Source organism: Chiroxiphia lanceolata, chromosome 6, assembly GCF_009829145.1.
Source record: "Chiroxiphia lanceolata isolate bChiLan1 chromosome 6, bChiLan1.pri, whole genome shotgun sequence".
NCBI lineage: Eukaryota > Metazoa > Chordata > Aves > Passeriformes > Pipridae > Chiroxiphia > Chiroxiphia lanceolata.
In genome coordinates this window covers 41,816,300-41,840,974 of record NC_045642.1, presented here as the reverse complement: position 1 = coordinate 41,840,974, position 24,675 = coordinate 41,816,300, and the positions used below count along the sequence as shown (strand labels likewise).

At 41.7% G+C, this 24,675-nt stretch overlaps 1 protein-coding gene across 12 annotated transcripts in view; it reads right to left on the bottom strand.

The window, feature by feature from the left end:
• TTLL5 (tubulin tyrosine ligase like 5) overlaps positions 1-24,675 on the bottom strand; it is a 138,933-nt gene that overhangs the window by 15,679 nt on the left and 98,579 nt on the right. For 8 of the 12 annotated variants that reach the window (XM_032690063.1, XM_032690068.1, XM_032690066.1 and 5 more), the window contains 2 exons: positions 9,772-9,949; positions 2,160-2,380 (listed from right to left, as the gene is read on the bottom strand). In XM_032690063.1, coding sequence (XP_032545954.1) covers positions 2,160-2,380; positions 9,772-9,949 — 399 coding nt within the window. Of the gene's footprint in view, positions 1-2,159; positions 2,381-9,771; positions 9,950-24,675 lie in introns of those variants that run through there. The other 4 variants (XR_004357492.1, XR_004357493.1, XR_004357494.1 and 1 more) reach the window with 3 other exon arrangements.

Genomic DNA, 24,675 nt, shown 5'->3' with positions numbered 1-24,675 from the left:
GAGTTTCTACCACTGGACTTTTTTAAAAGTAGACTACACATGGTGTCCAAGAATACTTTGTACAAAATAATCAGGGACTGCAGAAAACAGGCTGGAGCATGCAAGACATCTTTTTCTTCTCTAATCTATATTCCTTTGACACAGAGGCTTCTCTCCATTCACCCTCCAATGATGCATATCTGGTCTTTTCCTGACAACAATGAATGGATTAGACTAGCCTGAGACATAGCAGCTTTTAAACGATCAGCTGGAAATATATGCTGGAAATATAGCCGGGCACTGCTGTATTCCATGTAAATGAAAAAATGTTACTGCAAGATCCCATGAGTGGTAAGAATGGGTTTGGAGCCTTATGTTGGAGACTGAAAGACAACTTGGAAAGTATTTCCGGAGTGGCTCCTTGCAGCCTTCGATACTTGGATTAGTTTTCTGAAATTCTGAAGGAATCTTTTTGCTTTTTTTCTCCCTTCTGTGCATTTTTGGTGCTGAACTTTTTCCGGTTTTCCCACACTCCTGCCTGTCACAGAGCAGAAACCACAAAAATGTAGCAAAGTAAAGTCTGTCCAAGGAGCTGCAATTCCATCTCACAAGGATAAACATTTCCTCTGCCAAGAAGTGAGTACAGCACACCGGCATCTTCAAATACACATCCCTGCTGCCCAGCAGAGAAACCCACTGACATAGTCTGTCACCTGTACTAACATGAGCTACCCAACATAAAAGAAATCAGATAGCAAACCTACCAGAATATACCTGCCAGACCTGATGATCACATCATTTGCTGAGTTGACAAAGTTCATTAACGCCTTGTTTTCCTTTTAAATAGATTTGGGGGATTAATTCAGTGTGCTATCTCTTAAGATGGCAAGAGTACAGGCAGGAAATACAAGAACTTCCTCAAAGCAGTTCTGTTCAAGTTCCTTAAATATGCCTTGCCATTTCAAATTTGATCCACACACACTGACTGTGCCCTAGCATCTTCATAAGATGTCTTTCATTAGTAATCTTTTACTAAGTAAAACTTCTCTCTTTAAACAGGAAGGGAACTGAGATTCAGGAAACCTCACAGGAACTTGCTCTGAAAGCTTTACAACTCTGCTGGCTGTAGAGTAAGTACAGGGGAGGAAGTTATGAATGCAATTTTTTAGAATGAAATAAGTCTGAGGATAGATGAGGAAGAATCTAATGAAGGACTTAGTCTAAAGCAATTCTGTCATTTAAGGGGAGATAAACAAAGAGTTGAGGACGCTGAAAACCCAGAAGTCTTGCTCACATTTTCTCATAATGCACAAAAGAGAAGACACACAAAGAAATGGAAAGGAAGAAAACTTACAGTCAATTAGCAACATTTCATGGGGAATATTTTTGTTTGTTTTTAAAGATAACACATGCCAAATCCATCCATCTAACTTAGAATAGCAAGCACTATATAACTAAAAGCTTACTAAAAGTTAAAAGAAGGATTTCTACAAATAATGAGGAAAGCTATCATTACATCAGGCACAATATAAACACTTTAAATGAAATAAACACTTGTGCTTGAAGACCTAAGTCAAACATTGTATGTTACATTTATGGGAAAACTTGGTTAAAGGGTAGCTTAGCTTGTTAAAGATATTAGATTGCTTTGTTATTTTGTTTTGCAGGTTTTTTTGGTACCCTCTTCTGACACATCAGATTCTAGCCCCCATCAAAGATTAAACATGGAGTAACTCAAGTGCCTAAACACAGATGTCTAGTACCACACTTCATGCTCTAAAGCTATTTGAGACATCTGCATGAGACTGGCAGATGCAACACAAGATCTACAGAAGACCTGTACTCATCTGGAACAGCAGCTGGAGGCCAGCTGGAATAGCCCTAGGCATCTAGAATGTCACTAGCAACCTGTATTTAGGTTACTGAGTCCCACCCTGGAATCAGTCTGGCAGTTCCTATGTTCTTATGTTTGTATTACAGTTTTACCTTCCTTACCATTGTGAAATACAAAACTGCAACATAATACACACTGATTTCAGTACACACACCTCAAGAGAGATCTATCTCAGACAGCACAGCAGACATCAGTCAAAGTCAGATGGAGACAGGTTCTTCTCCGATATTTATTTTTGGGAAACCAGTGCCAACTCCCTATTGTGGACAGAAGAGATAAAACTTACTTGGAAATCCTCTGGGCTGCAGCCTTTCTGATCACTGCCTGTCTGTGGTTTGTTGGAGGCTTTGGAACCAATTGAGGAGGTGTACTCTGGGATGGCATCACTTTGTGCAAACTGGTTGCCTTTTGGATACTACAAGTGGCACTTGATGTCTTGTGGGCATCAGAGCCAGCTGGCATAGACATATGGCTGGTGCTGGATTGTGAGTAGTTGGCAAAGAGAGCCTGGGTAAAAAAAACAAAACAAAACAAAACAAAACATAGTAATTGGTGATTACCTCTGTGAACATTGCTGAGAATGCTGATGGAGGTGGGTGACATTTTTGTGGGGGATAACATCTGTCTGGTGAAGGCATGGGACTCTCCCAGGGCTCCAGGGAGAGTCCCATGCATAAAAAGAAGAGTTAAGTGGTCAAATCAGTAAAGTAGTTCTTAGAGCTGAATTTTATGCCTTTGGAAGCTGGGACTACCTTCTAGGAAGGCAGACAACTGCCACAGATTTATATTATTCTGGATTAAAAAACATGAGGTCCAATCCTCAATCTAACCTTGCAGTGGACTTCCACCCACAAAGAAGTAAAGCTTTCATTGTGTTGACTGACTTTCTGCATTTATCTTCCTAAATTACTCTTTATGTGGGAGGTGGGACCAAGATACAATTCTAGGAAAGAAAAAGGTTATAGGGTAGATGTTACAATGTCAGTTATTTGGTCTAACCCTATACTTCGAACAGCAGAAAGGCTCTAGAGTACTTTCTTCTGAAAAGGGACTTTAGGTCCACCTCTGACAAAAAAAGAAATCTTCAGTAATATCAGGGGACAAAAAATATTTCTATTTTATAGCACATGGGAGAGTAATGTTGGAGATTTGACACAGGAAACAAAAGAACCTGCATGTTATGACACACTGGAGAACTGAGCTGTGGACTGGCAAAGCAGGGAGTGGAGAATATTTCCCTACGGCAGCTCTGCAGACTGCTAAACTCTCTTCAGAAAGGAGCAACCTGCTGGGAGTTCTGCCTTGTCTTTCCTCGAAGTCAGTCAGATTCCCAGCACAGAGGCAATACCATAACCTTGTAGTTTGGCAGCTAGAGGTCAGCGATAGGAGATGAGGGGAATAGCTGAGCCCTGGCCAGTTACCTCAGTGTGACCCTGGGAGCAGTGCCCTTCACTGAGTTTGTGCTCAGTTTCTTCTCTGGTGGAAAATACACAAAGCCACAGCGAGTGGGCTCCAGGCTCCAGCGAAAACCACAGTCTGAGAGTTGGCTGAGTCTCAGCACACAGACAGGAAAAGCCCCTCTCCCCCGCAATTCTCTGGCAAATGGCAGGGCAGTGGAGTGTGGGAAGGCGTTTCTGACAGGCAGAGCTCTAGGGAGAAAAGGAAGTGCAGAAGCCAAAACAGGCCTGTTTCCTAACTAGAGCTCACTGACAAGATGCCCTTGGGCTCAACCTTCCTTAACCTCTCCCTTCCCTGAAGCTCTACCTTGATTGCAGCTTTCAGATTTCAAATTAAGTAGCTAGTACAAGTGCAGAAGTCTGGAAAATAGCAGTCACACCCCACTTCCCCCCAGCAAAATAAACTAAAATGGAACTTGGTTTAGTCTCTTGCATCTCAGAGCCTGACACATCATGAGGTTGGGATGGAGACCCTGAAGTCACTGCTCCTACTTCTTCCTCAGGGGTGACATCTCACTGTGCTATTTGGTATTATGCATCTTCCCTGTAAGTTCTTTTTCTTTAATGTTATTAAAATCACTAAGATCTTGGAGTCAACAAAGCATATAGTCATAACCCCCTCCCTGTGTTAATATGCAGTGGCAAGGAGATCCATGATTCTGAAGAAATAGCAAGCATGGATGCTCTAACAAAGTCTGATCAGCAAAAGCTGGGCTCAAATCTGCCTTAAGAAAGCTCATGGATGTTTTTCACGGGGTAACAGACTTCCAAAAAGGCCTTTGTCTCTACACTGTCCCAAGATTCTGGCTGTCTTCCAGGCAAGGATGGGGACACTGGAAGCTGACATGGACCATGGCTTCTGGATTCAGCTACAAAGTATACTGCCCTGCTGTGAACTCCATGGGGACAGGACAGGAAATCAGGAGAAGCTACTGTGCAAATAAAGAGGGCAGCTGGGGAGAGCAGAGCCTGGCCACACAAAGGAAGGGTTGGGAAGAGAATTCAGCACATCCAAAAAACAGGAGACAAACCTCATTACTCAGGATTCTGAAGGCTAAGGGTCTAGGGAGAGCAGAAGCCTAGCCTAGCCCTGACAAACGCAGTCCTGAAGCAGGCAGCACTCTACAGCTATTGCTGCTGCAAGTAAAATCTTTCAATCACACGTTGCAGGCTGGCATCAATGGACACATTCACTACCCTAACAAGTTCTTAGGGCTGCAAATCTGAAAAATAGTAAGAAAGCTATGAGACTTTTTAGCTAAAAATCCTCTAAAGCATTAGTGAGTTAATTCTCTTGCACAATTCATCGGGGAGGTAGGACAGCATTAACCCTGTCTTGCCCATGAAGAATGTTAGCACTGCCAGAGAAAGTGCTTTTCCCTAACGCACAGACTGAGCAATATGAAAAGCTAGGTTGAAATGTTTGAAAAGCTGTGAAAAGATCCTAACTTCCAATACCGTATTTGCCTCATTAGACCACACCTCTCCTTGCTTCCACATCTACACAAAGTGTTAGCTGTACAAAAAAAGAGTAGTTTCTAATTTGAAAATCTCAACATGTAGAGCTTGTCAGTAAGGAAGATGCACATCTAAGAGTATTAGCCAGCAGCAGCTAAGCTTGGGCTGTTAGTGATTAAAAGCAGAAAGGTACTGTATCATGGCTTGGCTTCGCGAACGAAGATTTGGGAAGGCACCATCCACCCCTGCCACAGGCACGCTGGTGGCTTATGAGGCCAATACGCGACAGACATATCCGAAAGGTACTGTAGTACTTTGAAGAAAAGCAGATATATTAATGATCTTCAAAAACAGAAAGAATGTTCCTGGCACTTACTATCCCTGTATCTAACACCCATCCCTAGCGCAGTAATGGAACAAATGTTGCAAGCAAAAACATGTTCATTGTGTGACCAGAGGAGGTAATGAAGCCCATTTCCTGAGAATCTGTCTTACAGTATCTAATACAAAGCATACCCCAAATTATGCCTCCCTTCATGGGTCTGGGGCATTCTTTTGTTGATTTTGTGCTGTCTAATTAGGAATGGTCTCATGCTGCAGCCTTTGCCTTAATGGGAACAGTAGTTTAATCCCCTTCCCAGATATACAGCTCTTTATTTTAATGAAATTTGTATGAAACATAGCTTTTCGATTTCTATCCCATACTCATTCACTTTCAATTGGATCAGCAAGTCTGAAAAAGACAAGACTCAGCAGCATATGAGAACTGACAGACAGATGCACACACACATGTATTGCATAAAGATACATGCAGTTAGTTCCAAATCACTGGTGCTGGAAATTGAGATGTTTATAAGCAATAAACAATAACAAGGATTTAAGTTAAAAAAAGAAAAGTAAAGTAAACCCAACAAAATAAACCCCACCACTTTTAGAAAAGCAATTGTGTTTCAGATAACATTGCAAAAATACAGAGAATTAATAGGCTTGGAAGACCTTTCCAGTCATATAAATGGTTTAGTGAAAATTCTTTTGAATACATATTAATGCATTCAGTTAAATCAGTTTGAATGGAACAAGCAGTGGAGTTGAAAATTCACAGAGTGACAATAAAGAACAGACTTGAAATGTACTATTAACTACCATTGTGTTAAACTGCAGTAAGAGGAGTATCTTGGGGTCATTAGGAAATTTAAAGAAGAGCAAACTCAAGGTATGTATAGACTGTCCTGATGCATGTCCTCCTTAGTAAATTCTTCAGAGCAAGGATAAAATACACTAAAATCAATTGACTTGGTGCCTTCTCCTTTATCTCTCTCTTGGTACTGATAGCTCTCTGGGGCAAGGATTGGGCTATATCATTGTATTGGAAAGACAGTTAATACATCTGGGCATTACCATAATTCTAATAGTAGTGACAGGATCAGAAACATGGAGACAAAATTTCAGCTGGTATAAATCAGCACAGACTACTGCTTTTAGGATGGTTGTTCTGTTTTACTTAGACTGAGACTTTGACTCATCAGCATCACAAGACTCAAATAGGAAAAATGGCAGTTAGCACATTTAGTGGGAAAACAATCTGAGGGAGAAAGCTGCAAAACAAGAATGAACATGAAATCGAAGGGAAAGAGATACTGCAAATCTGACAGCAGTTCAATACATAACAGCTTAGAAAACAGTTTCATGATGTTTAAGGCAGCATTCAAAGAAGCCCTGTGTCTTCAAACAGGAATAATGTAGTTCTAGGAATACTAGGAATATTATTCTGAGTACTCAACATTCCCAGTCAGATCTAAATAAACTCTAAGGATTTCAGAAGAGAGTCACAAACATTGAAAGAAAAAAATTTGCTGAACTCCATAAAATGAGGAATATTTCAGAGAACATACTATTTTTAAATGACAGAGCAGAATTATTTAAGATTAACTTAGCCCCATGTTCTACAGCATAAAATCTACTTAAACTTCTCATTGAAAATGTAGTCACATAACTGCCCACACAACTGACTAACATGATTCATGTCTTGTTTAGCATAAGCCTTTTTGATGTAAGCAGGACTGATGGGGATCATTCCACCATATGATTGTACTTTTCTTGTTTTAATTTAGCTTTTTTCCCATGTGAAATGTTTGGCATAAAATTCTAAACCCAGTAGATGCTAGGCTAAGCAGACAGAACATAGCCACACAGAAAAAGGAAACTCCCTCACAGCTAATGGCATCTTTCCAGTACAGGAAACAATTAGAGAGTAAACAATGAGGGTGTATTAACTGTCTTGCCAACTGCAGTGGTGATACTAACATCTAGGTCATAACATGTCACATGAAGTCTCCTTTAAACATTAAAAATACTGCTATAAGCCTGTTTTTCTTGTCTTTTGGTTTGATTTTGTAATTCTTTTTCCTTCATTTTATTGATATCCAATTTAAGCTTCTTGTCTTCACGTTCAAACTCTTCCCCTTTCTATTTTCTTCTCTTTTCTCAGAGTGTCTACTGTCTCTGTTCCTGGTCCATGTCACTCTACCTATTTGTCAGATTCTCATCTGGTCAGTTTGGTGTTTTTCTTTTTGTCCAGTGAATGAAGTATCTATTCTGTCATCAAAGGTCTATTTCAACCGTACTACACTGCATGAACTAACTTCCCCATACAATGAGTGAAAACTGTTGGTTGTTATTCCTCTTCTTCCACCAGTATCTGCTACTCCACAAATTGTTAAATGCCTGGAGAAATCATCATCATTCTTAAGTGTCTGGAAAGTGGTCAACCAAGAGTGGATGCTGGAACAAAGAAGTACACAACAAACCTTCATGATAAGATACATCCACTGCATGGTAGATGGGGCTATCTGTATAACACAAATACTTGACTAGAAAAGCCTGTGCTTTCTAATGCATCCATCTCACTTCCAGCATATTGAATTGGTTAATGTACAAGAGGAAGCACTTGCCTGTATTATTAATCATGGTGCTTCTGTTATTTGTTCATATATATATATATACAGTCATACTTATGACTAGTCCCTTTGTCACAGACAGGAAGAAAGAATGGCATCTAGTCATGTTGCATGGTCATGTCACACTCAGGGTGTGCCTCGAGATACATTAATTAATAGATGTACTTCAGCAACTGACAAATGGCTATCCTGCCTTCTAACCATAACAAGAACTTCAACAATCAGATGAAACAGGCTCGGAGATACCTTGGATGCATTTCCCAAAGCAGAGAGATCATGACACTCTTTCAAGTGATAGGCCTTTCCATCTCGGGGGATATATTTCTTCTGTTGAGAGGAGGCTGATGAACTTGAATACAGCAGGCAAGACAACAGGGATGAAGTAGATCTCAATACATAGGAAGGAACAGAAGGGAAACAGCAGGCAAGGGGAGGTAGGTAGCTTAGGTGACACTGACTAGGAAACGTGTAAAGCCATGCAGCCTAGGATAAGCTACATCAACTGTGGCTAAAAAGAGAGGACAAATGAGGGACAGTATGAGTGCTGGGGCAGAAGTCAAAGCAGTCTGAGTGGGAAGATGTAGGGCAGGGAACATATAAGCAGCAGAAAAGAGAAGGTAGTTCTTGGAAAAGCCAAGTCAAAGGACTGAAATCTGAGAACCTAAGTCAACAAAGTAAAAGCTCAGTGATAGGAAGATAGAGAGGGTGTAGGTGATAGATGAAGATGAGGATAGTGCCGTGACTGGAAGGGGCATCAGAGAATCAATACAACTGACTGGAAGAGGAGGGCTGGCTGGCTGGCTCCATACAATGTCAACTGGGAGAGGAAGGATCCAAGAGACAATCATTTTATTAAGATGTGGTTTTCCTGACAGAAAGTTTGAAAGGCCCCAAGTTCAGCAAATACCTTTTTTCATTAATGGCAAATTCAGTGCAGCCTGAGCCCTTGAGCATGGCAATGGCCTCTCCAAACTGCTTGGCTCGAAGGAGACGGGAGGGACAGAAAGGAGGGGGACGTTGTGGGTGTAAGAGGAGGTTTAACAAAGAATTACTTTAACAGAAACTCCTGAGTAATGGCTCTGTCCGAGCCAAGAATAACATCAGCTCAATGTCAGCAATTAGAAGAGGGCTCAGCCAGGCCCCATGGCCAGCTCCAGCCTCTTCACAGGCACAAGCCATTTTACAGCCCTTTCCTGAGCTCATGAGCAGCCACAAGTGCCCACCCACGGATTAAGATGAAAGGAAGACCTCCCGCTTGAAGGAGGAACAAGAAGATTGTAGGTGAGGAAAGCTGAGGTGGAAACTGCATGGCTAAGTAAGGGCCTTAAAAGAAGGAGTGCAAGGGGCAAAAGCAGAAGGGCCTCTCCTTCAAGATGCTCCCAGAAAAGGATGAGGGCAATTTGCCTATAACCTTTCTCAAAGACCCTGACTAATGACTCACCTGCTTCACAGGAGGGAGAGTGGGTGTTTGAACCTCCATCTGTTAACTCTGTTCACAGGAGTCCAGTCATACCAGACTGCCCAGCAAACAGCTCCTTACTAAGGGAGATCCAAACTCTTTTGAGTGAAGGTTTGTTCACCCAAAGACTTCCTTCACTTTAGCAGGGAAGCCTTTTGGACATCACTCAGAATATCTCTCTCTCTCCATAATAACAAAGTAAGGTAACAAGTGTATCAACGAAGTCACTGTAACCTTGGAAGATTCCACAGGAAGGATGGAAATGCTGTTCAAAACACAGTGGTCCACCTTTGGCACCTAGGTGTCATCCAGAACATCATTAATACAAGCCCTTTTTCATATTTCCTCTAGCTCTTAAGATGCTAATGCAATTGAAGAAGCTATTGGGAACTACAGCATCAAAATGCTATTAAAATCACTGCAGGTAATATTAATTTCTTTGAAACACACTTTAAAAGCTACTTTCTTCAAGAAAGTTGTGCCACATGTACTGTCTCTGGGTTTGTTCTGCACATCTAAGACTCAGTCAGGACTGCTACATCCCAGGCAGGATTTTTTCTTAGTTACCTGTTGCCGTGCTTGGTTTTGCTCTAACAGTTGTCGTGATTGAAGTTTCTGCTGCTGAAGTTGCTGCACAGCAAAGTGAAGCTGATAGTTGGGATGTGCCAGTGGACTCTCTGTCACCCTGTTGTAGACACTGTTTTCCATCTCTCCGTCACAGGCAAAATGATGATCCTCTGGAGCCCTGAGAAAAGAAGAGCCATCATGTTTTCACCACTCTCCATATAAGGACTCCACTTATAAGGCACTGCTGCTTCAAAAAAATCCCTTAATACTTAGCCAGCTATGAATTTGCAGTAAGTGGCTTTAGCAAGCACAACACCTGCTAGAGGTGCCACGTGCCAAGTGCAGTCTTGCTAAACACTTTAACGAATTCTGGTCTGGGACTATTTTACTGGACATTCTCTTGAAGAGAACCAAGAAAAAGAGATTAAGAACTCTAAACTGGAGCATTTCTGTGGCTGATTAGCATTGATGAGAGGCAGAGTTGCAGCAGGAAAAGAGCTAAGGATTCCCATCACTAATGAGACCACTATTTATTTGGATTTGTAGAAATTTTAATATACTAACACAAGGCTTACACTAAGCACACACATGCTGCAGTGAGAGTGGAATAGAAGAAAGACATGCAGCACAATATCCACAGAGGATAAATGACTGGCTGAGTGAGGTTGCAACTAGGGTACATATTGACTCCATACAGTTACAATCCAAAAGACGTGGGATGAGTTAAGATAGGTTCATTTCTTTCATCATCAGACTAATGCAAGCCTTTCCCAGAGGACAAAAGGTCTCCTGCAAAGAGACAGGAGCTCTTACAACCCAGGCTTACACAGTGGGAGTTCAGCTGTGGCCTGCAACATGATAAATACCAAAAGGAGCTCACTGGCTTGCTTTGAAGTTTGTAAGCCTCGGTGAGAAGGCAGCAGCAACACATAAGGCTGAGGGGCTTTGCAGAGAGCAGGTGGCCGACTGACAGGACCACAAGGTGTCCTGAAGAGGCTACAATGGCCCAGCAACTCACACATTCTGTGCTCACAAGACAGGATGCCATATGACCTACTGAATCCTGACACTCTGGCTAATAAAACCCTCAATCCTCAATGCCTGAGCTTCCCAAATTTCTGTTATCTCTGTCATTCATCTCTCAGCCACTCCTTCCAAGTATTTCCTTTAGATTCTCAGGGCAGATTTCCCTTATATTTCCTATCCTCATCATAAATAACTAGGATGTAAAAGATAATTGGTGTCTTTTATGCCATGATTTGGTGTGTAGCTCATGGTTTTGGCAAGGAAGTTAACTGCAATCTCTTTGCTTCAGGATCCTATTAAAACTTACAACTTACAACCTACATTCTGTGAACATGTCACAGCTTCCCTTGAATTTGTTGCTCCTTCCTCCACAAATTTTTTCATCACTGCAAACCCTTAAAATATTCAGAAGAATGTTTCAAACAAGACCAGAGACAACTGCCAGCCCTATTTACTCTTCCTCAAAAATAACCTTTCAAAGTAAACTGAGGAAAAGGACTCTAAACACTAAAGGGTCACTCTCCATACTCAGCTCCTCAGCAACAGAAGAGTATGATAATCCAGGAGAAAAGGAGTTCAGCAGCACCTTCACCTTCCACCCTCTGGGCCTCTCCCCTGCTTGGAGCACCACTACTACTTTTGCTCTTACGGGCCATGAGCTGCAGGCAGCTTTCTCTAGACTTACCTGTTCAAGGGATCCCACCTATGTTTCTTCATTCCTTTGCTTGCACTGTACCCCAGTGCAACACTGGATAAACGACTCTTGCTCCCTACTACCTTTTGCTAGAAGATTCTCAGTCTTTCAGTTCTTTTCCTTTCACCAGTACTTGGAAAACTGACAACTGTAATGTTGCTGACAGTACTGAGGACTTGAAACTCAAGGTCTGAAGCTGGCTTTGTGGTTAACCTTGGAAGAGCTGCTTCCCTCTTCTGAACCCACCTCCCTCTCTTCTGCCCCAGTAATGAAGTCATGATCTCTCTCTCCTACTGTGATTTTACCTGCAGTTGCTCAGCTCTGGATCCACGGATGTGTGTGTGGTGCTGGCGCCCCAACACTGTTGTCTAGTAGGCACAGGATGCCACAAAATGCACAACTTTAAAGGAGGACAGGACAAGGAACAAAGAATCTTTGAAATGATCCCCAGCTGTCTCCTCCCCAATTCCACCAGCTCACCTGCTGGGTTATCAGCATGTTGCTGTCACCTGGACTCATCCCAAGGGTCATATCTGCTCCTTCCACTGCATAAATACGGACTACACCATCCACCCTGATGTTAAAGCTCATTGGACTTTACCCTTATGTGAAGCAGCTGGACTCTCTGTTACCCTTCCAGTAAAGCCAGGTCACGCTGACAGGTGAAATGCACAAAGGACTGTGCTCAGACTGGGATGTGGTCTCTGGGAGATGGCTGGGGATTACTGCAGATCAGCCTTTGAAACAAACATTACACCAGATACAAAGCTGAAGAGCATTCAGGAGCCCCATCGAAGTCATGTTAGTGGTCAGTAAATGACCTGATTAATTCCTCATCAGAACTTATGAGAGATTATGATCTTCTTCTGTTTTGAACTAAACAACAACTGTATTTGTCTATTTGCCTAGAATAACTTTTTCACACCAGCTTTTCTCAGTTGAGAAAATTAGGTTAAATTCAGCTACAATGCTCCTAAATAAAGTAAGCCAACACAGGATTAAGGGGTAACTTTTCTGGATTTTGTAACTAGTTAAAACACATTAAACCAGAGCTAGAATAAATGGACAGTTTCCACAATTACCACTGAGGTTCCAAAAAGAACCTGTGCAATGATCTCTACTTTTCAAAGATTTCTAAGTGATCTGGGGGAAAAAAGAGTGAAATAATAAAAAAAAAATCTGCTGGTGAAAAACTGAAAGTCACTGAGAAGTGTGAAAAAAAATCACGTTACTGAATAATCAGATTAAATAGGTAGATGGCATTCATTTTAATAACTACGAAGTCATGTACCCAGGGAAACACAATCCTAGTTTTACACAGTGACAGACTGTGTATTGGGTTTCCGTGGCCAGGTTTTGGTAGCAGGGGGCTAGAGGGGAGGCTTCTGTGAGAAGCTGCTGGAAGCTTCCCCATGTCCTGCAGAGCCAATGCCAGCCGGCTCCAGGATGGACCCACTGCTGGCTAAGGCTGAGCCAGTCAGGAATGATAGTAACATATTTAAGAAGGAGAAAAAAGTTATTGTGCAGATGAAAATTGCAGCTAGAGAAGAGTGGAGTGAGAACATGTGAACAACAATGCAGACACCAAGCTCAGTGGAGAAGGAGGGGCAGGAGGTGCTCCAGGCACCAGAGCTGAGGCTCCCCTGCAGCCCGTGGTGCAGACCATGGTGGAGCAGCTGTGCCCCTGCAGCCCATGGGGGATCATGGAGGTGCAGAGACCCACCTGCAGCCCATGGAGAAGACCCATGTCGGAACAGGGGCCTGGCAGGGACCTGCTGACCCATGAAGAAAGGAGCCCACGTTTGAGGAGGTTTTCCTGGTACGACTTGGGGCCCTGTGGGGGAATCCAGACTGGAGCAGCCTGTGCCTGAAGGACTGCACCCCATGGAAAAGTGACCCACGTTGCAACGGTTTCTAAAGAACTGTTGCCTGTGGGATGGACTCATGCTGGAGAAGTTTGTGAAGGAATGTCTCCCTGGGAGGGACCCCACGGGAGCAGGGAAGGACTCCTCTCTCTGAGCAGTGGCAGAAACAACAACTGCCCATAACCCTCATTCCCTGTCTCCCTGCACTGCTGGGGGAGGGGAGGTAGAACTTGGAAGGAGAGAGGGGTGGGGGGAAGGTGTTTTTAAGATTTATTTTACTTCTTACTATCCTGTTCTGATTCTGCTAGTAATAAATTTAATTAATACCCCCACTTCAAGCCTGTTTTGCCCATGACAGTAATCGGTGAGTGATCTCTCCTGTTTCTTAACTCGTGAAACCTTCAGTATATTTTCACTTCCCTGTCAAGTTGCAGAGGGAAGTGAAAGAGTGGCTTTGGTGGGTACCTGGCATCCAGCCAGGGTCAACCCACTACAACTACTTATTTTATTCAGGAAGGAAACCTTATAACTATAGCTATAACAGATTTTTTTTTTCTACAAAAACATCACTTAAATCCTCTCAAAAAGCAAATTCAGTGTAAGGATTTACAAGGAAAGGCATAGAGAACAAAAACACTAACACTACTATGCTACCATATAAACCAAAATTGCATACATCTCTTGCACACTGAGGATGGTTCTAACTCCTGTCCCTCCTCCCTTCTCAAAAAGCACACAGTAGAACTGGAAAAAGTACACAGAAATGCTGTAGAGATGATCAAAGGTAAGGAACAACTTACATATTGAGGAATGACTAAATAAATAGGGATTCTTCAGCTTGGAAAAATGACAACTGAAAAAAATAGGAAATACATCTATAAAATCACAAGCTTCATGGAGAAGGAGAAGATGGAACAATCACTCACCTCTCATACTAAAAAACATAGGAAAAACTGAATGAAGTCATCAGGTGGGCAGGTTAAAACAAACAGAAGGAGGTAGTTTTTCTCATAACACATAATTAAACTATGGATGCCTTCTTACTACGGGAAGTTAAGGATGCCAAAAATTTAAAGGGTTTCAAAAATGATTAGACAACTCACAGAAGCAAGAGCCACTAACACTATTTATATAAAAAGATATCACCTCCTAGCCAGAAAATCACTGATTATCAAGTCCCAGAGAATACTGAGGAAGTATGACCATTCTGTAGCATAACCCAGTGCTCTTCCCACAGAATCTTCCATGGGCCCTGTCTGAGCAAGACATTGAACCAGGTAGTCATCTGCTCTGCAAAAATGCAGCCAGTGCTGTTTATGCATCAGGGTTCTGAAACTAAACCTGTTTCAGGTCTAAGAAAGAAGTTAGAGAATTCAGTCAAGCACACTTTAAGGTATTTATTCAAATTAAATTATTAATTCTAGAAGGTAATGTCTATTCCAACTGCTCTCATATCTACCTCCAGCTCAGAACTTGCAATACATAAAATTCATCCTTTGATCCAAAAGAATGCTTGGGAAGCTAAAGACTGAGTGATTATCTCTAAAATGTGAAAGTCAAGACAAAATAAAGGAGGCAAAACCGATGTAAATGAAACTCCACTAAAATCAGACCTGCTGATAGCCAAACTGGCTTTGTGCCACACGTACGACATACAGTGATTGCAATGTGAGGGCCACTACTTAAATGGCAGAACTTTATTAACATTTCTCTGATCCTCAGTTCTTTTGTTTTGAGATATCTGGCAAAGGATGAACTGTTATGCAATTACAAAAACCTGAAGACTGATTTTTAAAAATGCACCAACGTTCCCGCCTTTCTCCAACTTTTGTCCTTTGTTCAATGAATCTCAATGTTTTCATTTGGTTTCTAACCTGTTTTAACCTACTTTTTCTGTTTTAACCAATATATGATCTATATACCCCAAAACAAATTCTTTAAGACATAATATTGCCCAGATAAGCTTAGCTTAAATTACCCAGGAAAGCACCATTGAAACTATGTTATTAAATCTTCACAAAGAACTACCTTTAAAAAGACCAAATAAAACCGCAATAACTTTGGCTAACATATTCTTGTAGCACAGTCTTGTACACAACTCCCCGCAGTTCCAATACCTTCTCTCCACATGACAAAACACAAGAGAACTTACTTTTTTTCTAGATACCATATTGAAAATGCTGTTGCTTGCCTAAATAGATTTTACCCTCATGGCCAGCAGAATCCTTCTGGATTAAATATGCTTCTGTTGGCTTCTATTTGTTTTGCTTCTTTATAGACATAAACTGACAAAAACACATTATGTTGCATTTATGCATTATGTTGCAAAACATAACTTCAACCTTCTATAATATAAACATTCAATACTTGACAATAGAAGACCGGTGCATTTGCCAGTCTTAAGGTCACTTTTGTAAAGAAATGTTTCATCTGCAGTTTTGGGAAGTCCTCACATAACATGTTACCAAATGCTGATATTACATCTAAGGCAAATGTTTGCCCTGGCAGTGAATGGGGCTTAGGATCTGAGACTCAATACACTGCTGCCAGAGAAACACTCCAGCTCTCAATCTATTTCCCATGTTCACAGGAACGCACCATGGAGCATCTCCTATTCTCTGTCTCTGCCTGTCAGATGATTTATGGAAGCATGACACCTTTGCACCCCTAAGGAGAAGTTGACTCTTCTGCCAGCTGGCTCAGCACCATAATGAAGGCTGGAAAAAAGCTGTAGAGGACCTCACATTTTAATAGATACTAAAGAGTGCACATGTTAGGGAGAGTATATAAATACCTCAAACTGAATTATAAGCTTTTTCACAATTCGCACTGTTTTAGGCAAAGCCAAAAATAGCGAAAAAACCTCTCCACGCTCCCAATGGAAATAAAGATTGTAGAGTCAATAATTCAGGATTATTGTTTGAACTAATGATTGACTGATTATTCAGTTCTTCACATGTACAGACAACAGAGCTAGGCAGAGACGCGCACACACGCAAACGGGAAAGAGAAATTCCTGCCTGTGGCACAAGAAAAGATTTGGTTTCGTTCTGTCAGCCAGGCTGGTTGTGAGCAATCTTCTGACAGCTTGCTCAGGATTATTTTTGAGTTGCTTAGTTTAGAGACCTGGCCAAGATTCAGGCCTTCACTGTGTACAGGAAATCACAGCTTTTGGCATTATGGCCCATCCTTTGTAAGCAAGATTCTGTCCTTCCAGCAGCTCTTCAGGCTACTCAGTGTTTTTGGCAAGAAACCCACTGTGTTCCTTTCTTTCAACAGTAGTTTTCAGAAAGGCTGGGCCAGCATTCCCTCTTCCTCTTCACTGACAGCAAAACCTCCCTGCTGCAGTTTTCTGCATCACAAAAGATACAGGTTTGCTTCTGAAACCATTTTCATGGATATGTCAACACATCTCCATGCAGTTATGACTGGAACCCAGTCTACAAGTGTTAGAATGCCATACATTTATTTCTAGATTTTCTGGTTCCAAATTACCTTTCTGTTCTAGTTCCCTTTTCAAATTCATTAGTTCTATCCTAATGCAAGCAACCCTTATGCAATCAACTACCTACACCCATACTAGCAACTAATGCCAGTGCACTAAAATACTATATACTAACAAAATACTAATAGATTTATTCATTGACTACAGAAAAAAAAAGTCTCTATGAAATCCAGTCTCCATACAGAAGGGATGTGGTTATCAGCTCTTACAAAAAAGGAGAGAGCTGGCTTCTGTTTCCAATTCAAAAAGATTTGAAGGGAATTCCAAGGACTGAAGTTGTAGACAAGACTAAAGCCCAGAACAACACCTACTGAAAATCTCATAGTTGCAAAGAACTACAGGACATACAGCAAGTCTGTACTAAAAGAATGACACTGGTAACTAGCAACGATAACCCACACTTCCAGCACCCATCACTCCTAAGGAACTTATTCAAACATCTGACAAAGCAGGGTTTACTATAACACAAGCATTGCTGGGATGAGTAATACTAGATATTAAAAGACAACAGTAGAGAACAGCACAAAGAAAAATATGTGAAACTATCAGAAAATAATCAGGAGAGCGGACAGCAGTGCAAGAATAGAAGGATTTAGAATACAACTTTTAATGTACAATTTACATACGAGTTGGGTTTAAAGCTTCCAACGGTCCCCTCAAAAATTAAGGATTTTTAAGTCTCATAAATACTACAAATTGGCCTTCCATTTATATTTTGACTGAAGCCTTCTTCCAATGGTACAGCTGGGCATTTGTTTGATACCACCTCCTGTGTGGCAGGCAAAAATACCAATTTGTGAAGTACACTGGTGTTCCCCATATAGCACTCACTAAGCAGGCACTTTTGAAGTATTTGAAAAGTGCCTACACTCCATTGAAAGACAGTGCAAACTAGGCTTAAATTACTTGTGTAAATGAAGCTTCAGCATTCTTGAAGAATACTCCTTTATGCTTAAACCCACTTAGTTTCTGTGAACTGATAGGATCACAGCAGGAATCAGTATAGCTGCAGGTCTAGCAAACTCAGAAAAGAATTATCTTCCTTTTAAACAAGGAAACAAGCTGACAGTGAAAGTCTTTTGCATCTTTTCCCGTAAAGGCTGGAGCTTAGGATGAACAAGGGCCATTGTTGACAATAAGGGAGCCCAGTGCATTTATAAATCACTGCTCCCACCTTGCCATGGAATGTCAGACAATCCGGGGCAGCAGTTTCTTTCCCATAGGGCATTCAGGTGGCATGACCAGTCTAGAAAGCTTTCAGTACAAATCCTCTGTGAGCACCAGCTGCTAGAAAGTAGTTGGCATAGTAACTAATGATTCTGTCTAGTGTGGTAGCTCCCAGGATCCTGCTGACTTATACTCAGGCACTCAGAAAAACACAGAACATTTTCTTTGGCACACCACATGCTTCTTCCATCCCTAACAATAGGCCCTAGATTGGGGCTTGGCTATGGAGCAATGATAAACAGAGTGGGATAAAGCCCAGGATGCTGGGGGCCTGGCTGGGATGCAGGACTGTTGGGCCTCTCACAGGGCCACTTGCCTCCAGGCCTTTCTTTGTCTTTCTCCCTCTTTCCCTCCCTCAGCTTCCAAAGCAATAAATTAAAAATTGAAAACCAGTGCAACAAGTCTTTGAGAATGGTTTGCTCCTGGCCTCTACTGTTATCAGGAGCGTCTATGGAAGAGCGACTTTGGTGCAATTTAGTCAGCAGGAGCTATGTAACAAAGGTAAAGAAAATAGCTTTCCAAAACACCAGGGGCAAACAAAGCATTTTGAATATTCCTAAAAGAGCTCAGCCTGGGACTTTGGAGATCTTAGGCACAGGGAGGGAGCTGTCCAGAACATGCCATGGTGCAGGTCCTTAGAGACGGAGAAGGGGCAGGAGGCAGCTGGCCTGTATAAAATGAGGATGCCAGCATCTGACCCACAATCTGCTTTTGTGCTCTGCAAGAGAAGCCAAGGAAAAGCTTTTAAAGTTAATGAGCAGACTTTTAAGGCTGCATTGGCACTATAAACTTGTGGAACTGCATTCTGGGTTCAAATCCAGTTCAAAGTGACAGTCTCCCACGGCAGAAGAGCTGCAGAGATGTAGGAGAGTTTCTGTCCCAGACCATTAATTAAACTTTCCCTTCTTAGTGATGAGGCATCTTGAAACAGTTTCAGCCTTAGTTTTTCAGCTCCCCACTTTCCCAGTAGCTCAGGCTATTTCTACCTACACCACGGGCTCTTACCATCAGTATCTTTGTGCCATGAGACAACAGAAGATGTACAAGGTCCACATGAAAAGCCTTGGGACTGAGTTGGTTTAGGCAAAGAACACGAGAAGTTTTGTGGATTTAACTATAATTTCCAGAACCATTCACAGCTTAACTGTAATAGCTACCAGAGGCACAATTCAAGCGTCCTAGCACATTTTAATATGCATAATATCTAGCAAATGTCAGGAGTCCCCCTCTGCTATTCTTACAATTCCCCCTTTCAGCTCTGAGAATTGATATTGTTACAAGAATTTTATTCAGAAACAAAGATGTCAGCAAAAGCATCCAACTCATCTCCTTGTGGTGCAGGATTAGCATATATTTCAGTGGCTGCAGGAGTCCATGTGTCACACTCAGCTGCACAACTCCATAGGCAGGTACGCATTCAGTGTCAAGAATTTTCCCTGAGATTCCCAATAAAACTTTTATTTTCTCTGTTTCATTGTGTGACATCCTTCTTATTTCAGGACTAAACCTTCACTACCAGAGCTATGCCTCCTTTGAGCTCAGCCAGCCTTGGTACACTTAACTCCCTTCTCTTTCCTCAGCTCAGTCCCTTCTGGCCTTGATTGCATATTGCTTTTCTGTGAAGTTTTTCCACTTTATTATTCCAGATGTGCATGCACCATGGCTATACAAGGAAAGCCCACTGCCTTCCTGCTCCTTCACTTTATTCTACGAGTACTATCAAAGTTCATGGGCTTCCTTCTTTTCTGGTATATGTTGCTGTACAATTTATTTCCTGCTCCCTGGCTTCTGAAAATGACTTGCTGTTTTCCTGCCATTGGGTTTTGGAACAAAAGTGCCTTTCTTATAACCAAGGCAATGCAGATCAGGAATTTAGTGCATTTTACATCTTAGGTCTCCACATACAGACAAGGTCATGAATGTTCATGTCTAACGTGCTAGGTTAGAAATGAGGTGCATCAAAACAGCCTTGTGATAGTCTAGCAGGGGAAGGGCAGGGTGAGAAATTATAGGGCACTGAAAAACCTCTGCAGGCAAGACCTAACCTATCTCTACCATTCCTGGATTTAGCTGGCATTATCAACCTCTTACTTTCAGAAGCACTAAATTTGCCAGTCTCAGTAAATTAAATGGAATATTTACACTTTAGTGGAGCCAATTTTTGTCAGGTCCACCATCCTTGGCACCATGCCAGTTACAAAATACTGTCAGTCTCTGTAATTTGAGGAATACTTGGCAGGTAAACATTGTATTTTTTTTTTCTTCTCTTTACACATGGCAGCTTTGAAATTCACTAGCAGAAAGGCTAAATCAAGAAGATAAATAACAGCCAGCTGGCTGCAAACTTCAGTGTCTTCATCCTACTGTGGCTCATCAGGTCAGTGGAGAAGCAATGAAGGCAACTGAGCATATCTCTGCCAAGTGATCTAAACAAAATCACATACCCTTTCTACCTTCAATTAGTGCAAACACAGGGATGAGCTTTACTGAGTGGAAGGCGGTTTTGACTTCATGTTTCTTGCATGTATTTCCACACCTGCAAATACAGTCAGAGCCTGCAAAAATATTTTAACAGCAAGACATATACACAATAAGACAAAAACAGAGATCTGGTATCATTTTGTTCTCATAAGGAAGTTTTGGGGAAGATTACCTGCTTAACTCTGACATGCACACCCCACTCCACCCCCAATCTTAAAGTATTAATTAATTAATTAAGTTCAGACAAAGCAGGTGGACTCAATGAATTTACCTCACTGTAAATCATCTTGTACCGGAGCTGCTTTATGCTGATGACGCTGCCCTTGTGGCCCACACAGAAGCAGCTCTGCAGCGTTTAACATCCTGCTTTGCAGACGCTGCTGAGCTCTTTGGGCTGGAAGTCAGCTTAAAGAAGACAGAAGTTCTCTATCAGCCTGCACCTCAGGAAGTCTTCCATCATCCCCATATCACCATTGGCTAATCAGAGCTCAAATCAGTCCAGCAGTTTAATTACCTAAGTAGCCTCATCTCCTCGGACGGTTAAGATTGACGGAGAGATAGACAACAGGTTAGCAAAGGCATATAGTGCCTTCAGAAAGCTTCATAAAAGAGTTTGGCGAAATAAACACTTGAAGAAAAGTACCAAGATCAGTGTTTACAGAGCCATTGTGCTGTCTACTCTTTTATATGGATCTGAATCATGGGTCATCTACCGCCACCACCTGCGTCTCCTAGAACGCTTCCACCAACGCTGTCTCCACACAATCCTAAACATCCACTGGTCAGATTATGTGACCAATACATCTGTTCTAGAACAAGGAGCAGTCACTAGTATTGAGGCCATGTTACTGAGAACACAACTGTGTTGGGCAGGGCACATCTCAAGGATGAAGGACCACCGCCTCCCTAAAATCCTGCTTTATGGTGAACTTGCCACCGGCTGACGCATGAGAGGAGCCCCGAAGAAAAGATACAAGGACTCCCTGAAACAACATCTCAGCCTTGGCCATATTGATCAACATAACTGGTCTACTCTGGCCTCCAACTGGGGGGCCTGGAGACATACTATCTATAACGTTGCTGTTTCCTTTGAGAACGCACGCAGGATCACTCTCGAGGAAAAAAGACAACGCAGGAAGAATCGTGCCTTGCAGAATATACCACCTAAGGAGTCTTTCTGCTGTGCCTTTTGCAACCGGACATGTCTGTCTCGTATTGGCCTCATTAGCCACCAATGTGCTTGTAACAAACGTGGATAGAGCCTTTCCCAAATCTTCGTTCGCGAAGCCCAGCCATGATATGATGATTGGCTAGATCCTTTTTGACTACGGTAAGTCATTCAACTTAGAACACGTGTTAAGTGCCATCTTAAATTTGACCACTTGTCCTAGCCCAGGCAGACTTTCTGGAGTGAATATACATACGCCACAGAATTCAAAGTACCAGAAACTTAGATGCAGTATTGCACCACTTAGAAATGGGAAAGGTACTCCTCACTAAAGAGGTTCCACTGTAAAACTTTAACACGAAGCAAGCAGATCAACTTGATGAACATGGTTTGTAATTATGTTCTCCTACTTCTTCACTGTAGACAAGTATACTGAAAACCAAACTGGAACAGACTTATGTGCTCTATTTATTTCTAGACTTAATGCCTTTTTTAGTGCTTTATGCAAGCAGACTTTGCTTTTTACGGGTGGATAGCAGCAGTAGTACATGAGGATAAAAACAGCAAATGGTCACTGCTACCTGTCTAGAATATGCTCATGATCAGATCTGTAATTAAAATCACTAATCTCTCCTGCAAATCCATATTCCTTACCCCTGCCTAGAGAGGTAGGGGTTAATTCAGGACCACTAAATTAGCCCTGCACCCTGTAATGACTCCTTTGAAAAGCCACTCACGAAGTTTACAGGGAAAGAGTGAGAGCATAGCTGCTGTCCCAGACAACATTTGGTTCCTATTACAGTGAATAAATCTCCCCCTCCTCCTTTTCTTTTCTTTTTTTTCACCCTTTTTATATTAAAAGTCCATCAAACACATTTTTTCTCTTTCATATTTTCCATTAAGTTTCCTCCAGCACAGGCTTTCCCAGAGTGTGGTGCTCCTTGCTATCTGTGCTCAAGCAGCAGCTGCAAGATCCCAATGAATAAGAAAATGAGGAATAAAGAAAGCAACTCAGGCTCCTTCTCCAGTCCCGAGAGGCAAGTGGAAAGTTACAATTGGGCTAAACTGGTGAAATCTAGAGCACTTGAGAAGAATAAACAAACAAACAAACAAAAAACAGGCTGTTGAGTTTTGCAGGGTTAGGATTCATGAGATGGGGGATAGTACTTAAAGCACTGCCCCTGCCCAGAGGTAGATACCCCTGCCACCATCAGCCTCCCAAAGACACACCACAGGGCCTTAAGGACACCCCCAGGGTTGTGCTGTCCAGGTCTCACACCACTGGAGGCCCAAATGAATGTTTTAGTTCCATACGACCACACAGTAGCGACATTTTATCCACCTAACTCTGGGTGTTCATTGTCTAAACACTAAATATGAGTACACAGAGAAACCTCTAAAGAACGTGTCAAGCCTCTAGATTACAAAAAATGTGCACTGAAATTCATGAAAGCAACCAACTTTGCTTGACATCCAGTAGACCTATGTGGTAGATGAAGACCCTCTTATGAGAGTCTCTTAGAGAAGACTTGATAAATCTGGCAGCTTAGATGGTCTGTCTACAGGAACAATGCATGCTGAATACACAGTTCCCTGACACCATGTCTGTACATTTCAAGCCCCAGATAACAGAACTTCATAAAGGAAGCAACAGCTCTACATTTATAATATATATACCTAAAGGAAAGGCTAGAATCTGTTCAGCACTTCCAGAGAAAGCATCTACAAATTGACTTAATCATAGATTGTGGAAAGAGTCATCTGAGAGCTAGCTGGACACAGTCATATTAAGATAAATGTTCCAGGTAAAGGAGGTAGAGTAGCAGCATGACACCAATAAGATGCATCTGCTGCATTACCATTCAATAACACAATTAAAGCTGTATAAAATCTAGCTTAGATGTGAAACAAGACAAAAATACAAAACAAGAACTGAAGGTCACTTCTTTGTGTCCTAGCTGTGAGGCTGTATGCTTGTGGTTAACAGTCTCTTGTTTTTGAATAATTCCCCAAGCACTGACAAAAGGGCAGAGTAAAGGTCTTCAAGAGACCTCTTCCTTTACGCAACTGAAATTTATAAACCTAGCTCAAATGTAATGAAGCTAAACTAGTTTCCTGATAAAAACATAAGACTTACACAGTCCCTTGGACCCAATAGCACTTATATGCTGACTAAGGAGGTGCCTCTAGCACTCTTATCTTCCCCATTTTATAAACTCAATTCTGTATGTATGGGTAGTTTCTGCTTTCCTTGTGCCTCAAGTGGATTTATAAGGTAACAATGTATAACATGAAATAGACTGTATATGAGTGTGATTTACCTTTTAAACTGGCATTTTTTCCTCCTCAGTTTCCTTTTACAGTTCTGTTATGCTGGAGTTAAGGAAAAAATTCCTTTACTTCCTCCTCCTGTAAAAAGATCCACTCACCTGCTGTGGCTCCCTGAACATTTAACAATGACTTAGAGAAAGAAGAGGAAGAAGTGACTGCGTCTATGTCAGCACATACTTTCTAAAGTCTATAACAAAACAATTACATAAAGTATAATTGGGGGATGTTGATGGAATATGCTCAGCTACACTGAGAGAGGACAATAATAGCATGAGTTGTTACTTATTGAAGAAGCTGACCCAGTAACTGTATATGCTACATAGGCAAGACCATCCTATCATACATATGGCAGGAAATTAAAAAAAAAAAAAAGGCTACTTATACAGAGACTGCAGATAGACACTACAGAAAAAACATGATATACAGACGTTCAGCCATCCTAAGAGCAGCATGGCACACTGACACCAAAGCAATACCAGGGTTGTGGTGCTAGCTGATTTTCTTAAAATCCCTGCAAGCCTCATTGATGGTCACAAAGCTTTGTATTTGTATTGTAAAAGATAAGTGCTATTTTTCACTCCATCCAACTTCCTTAGAGGTAACAGAT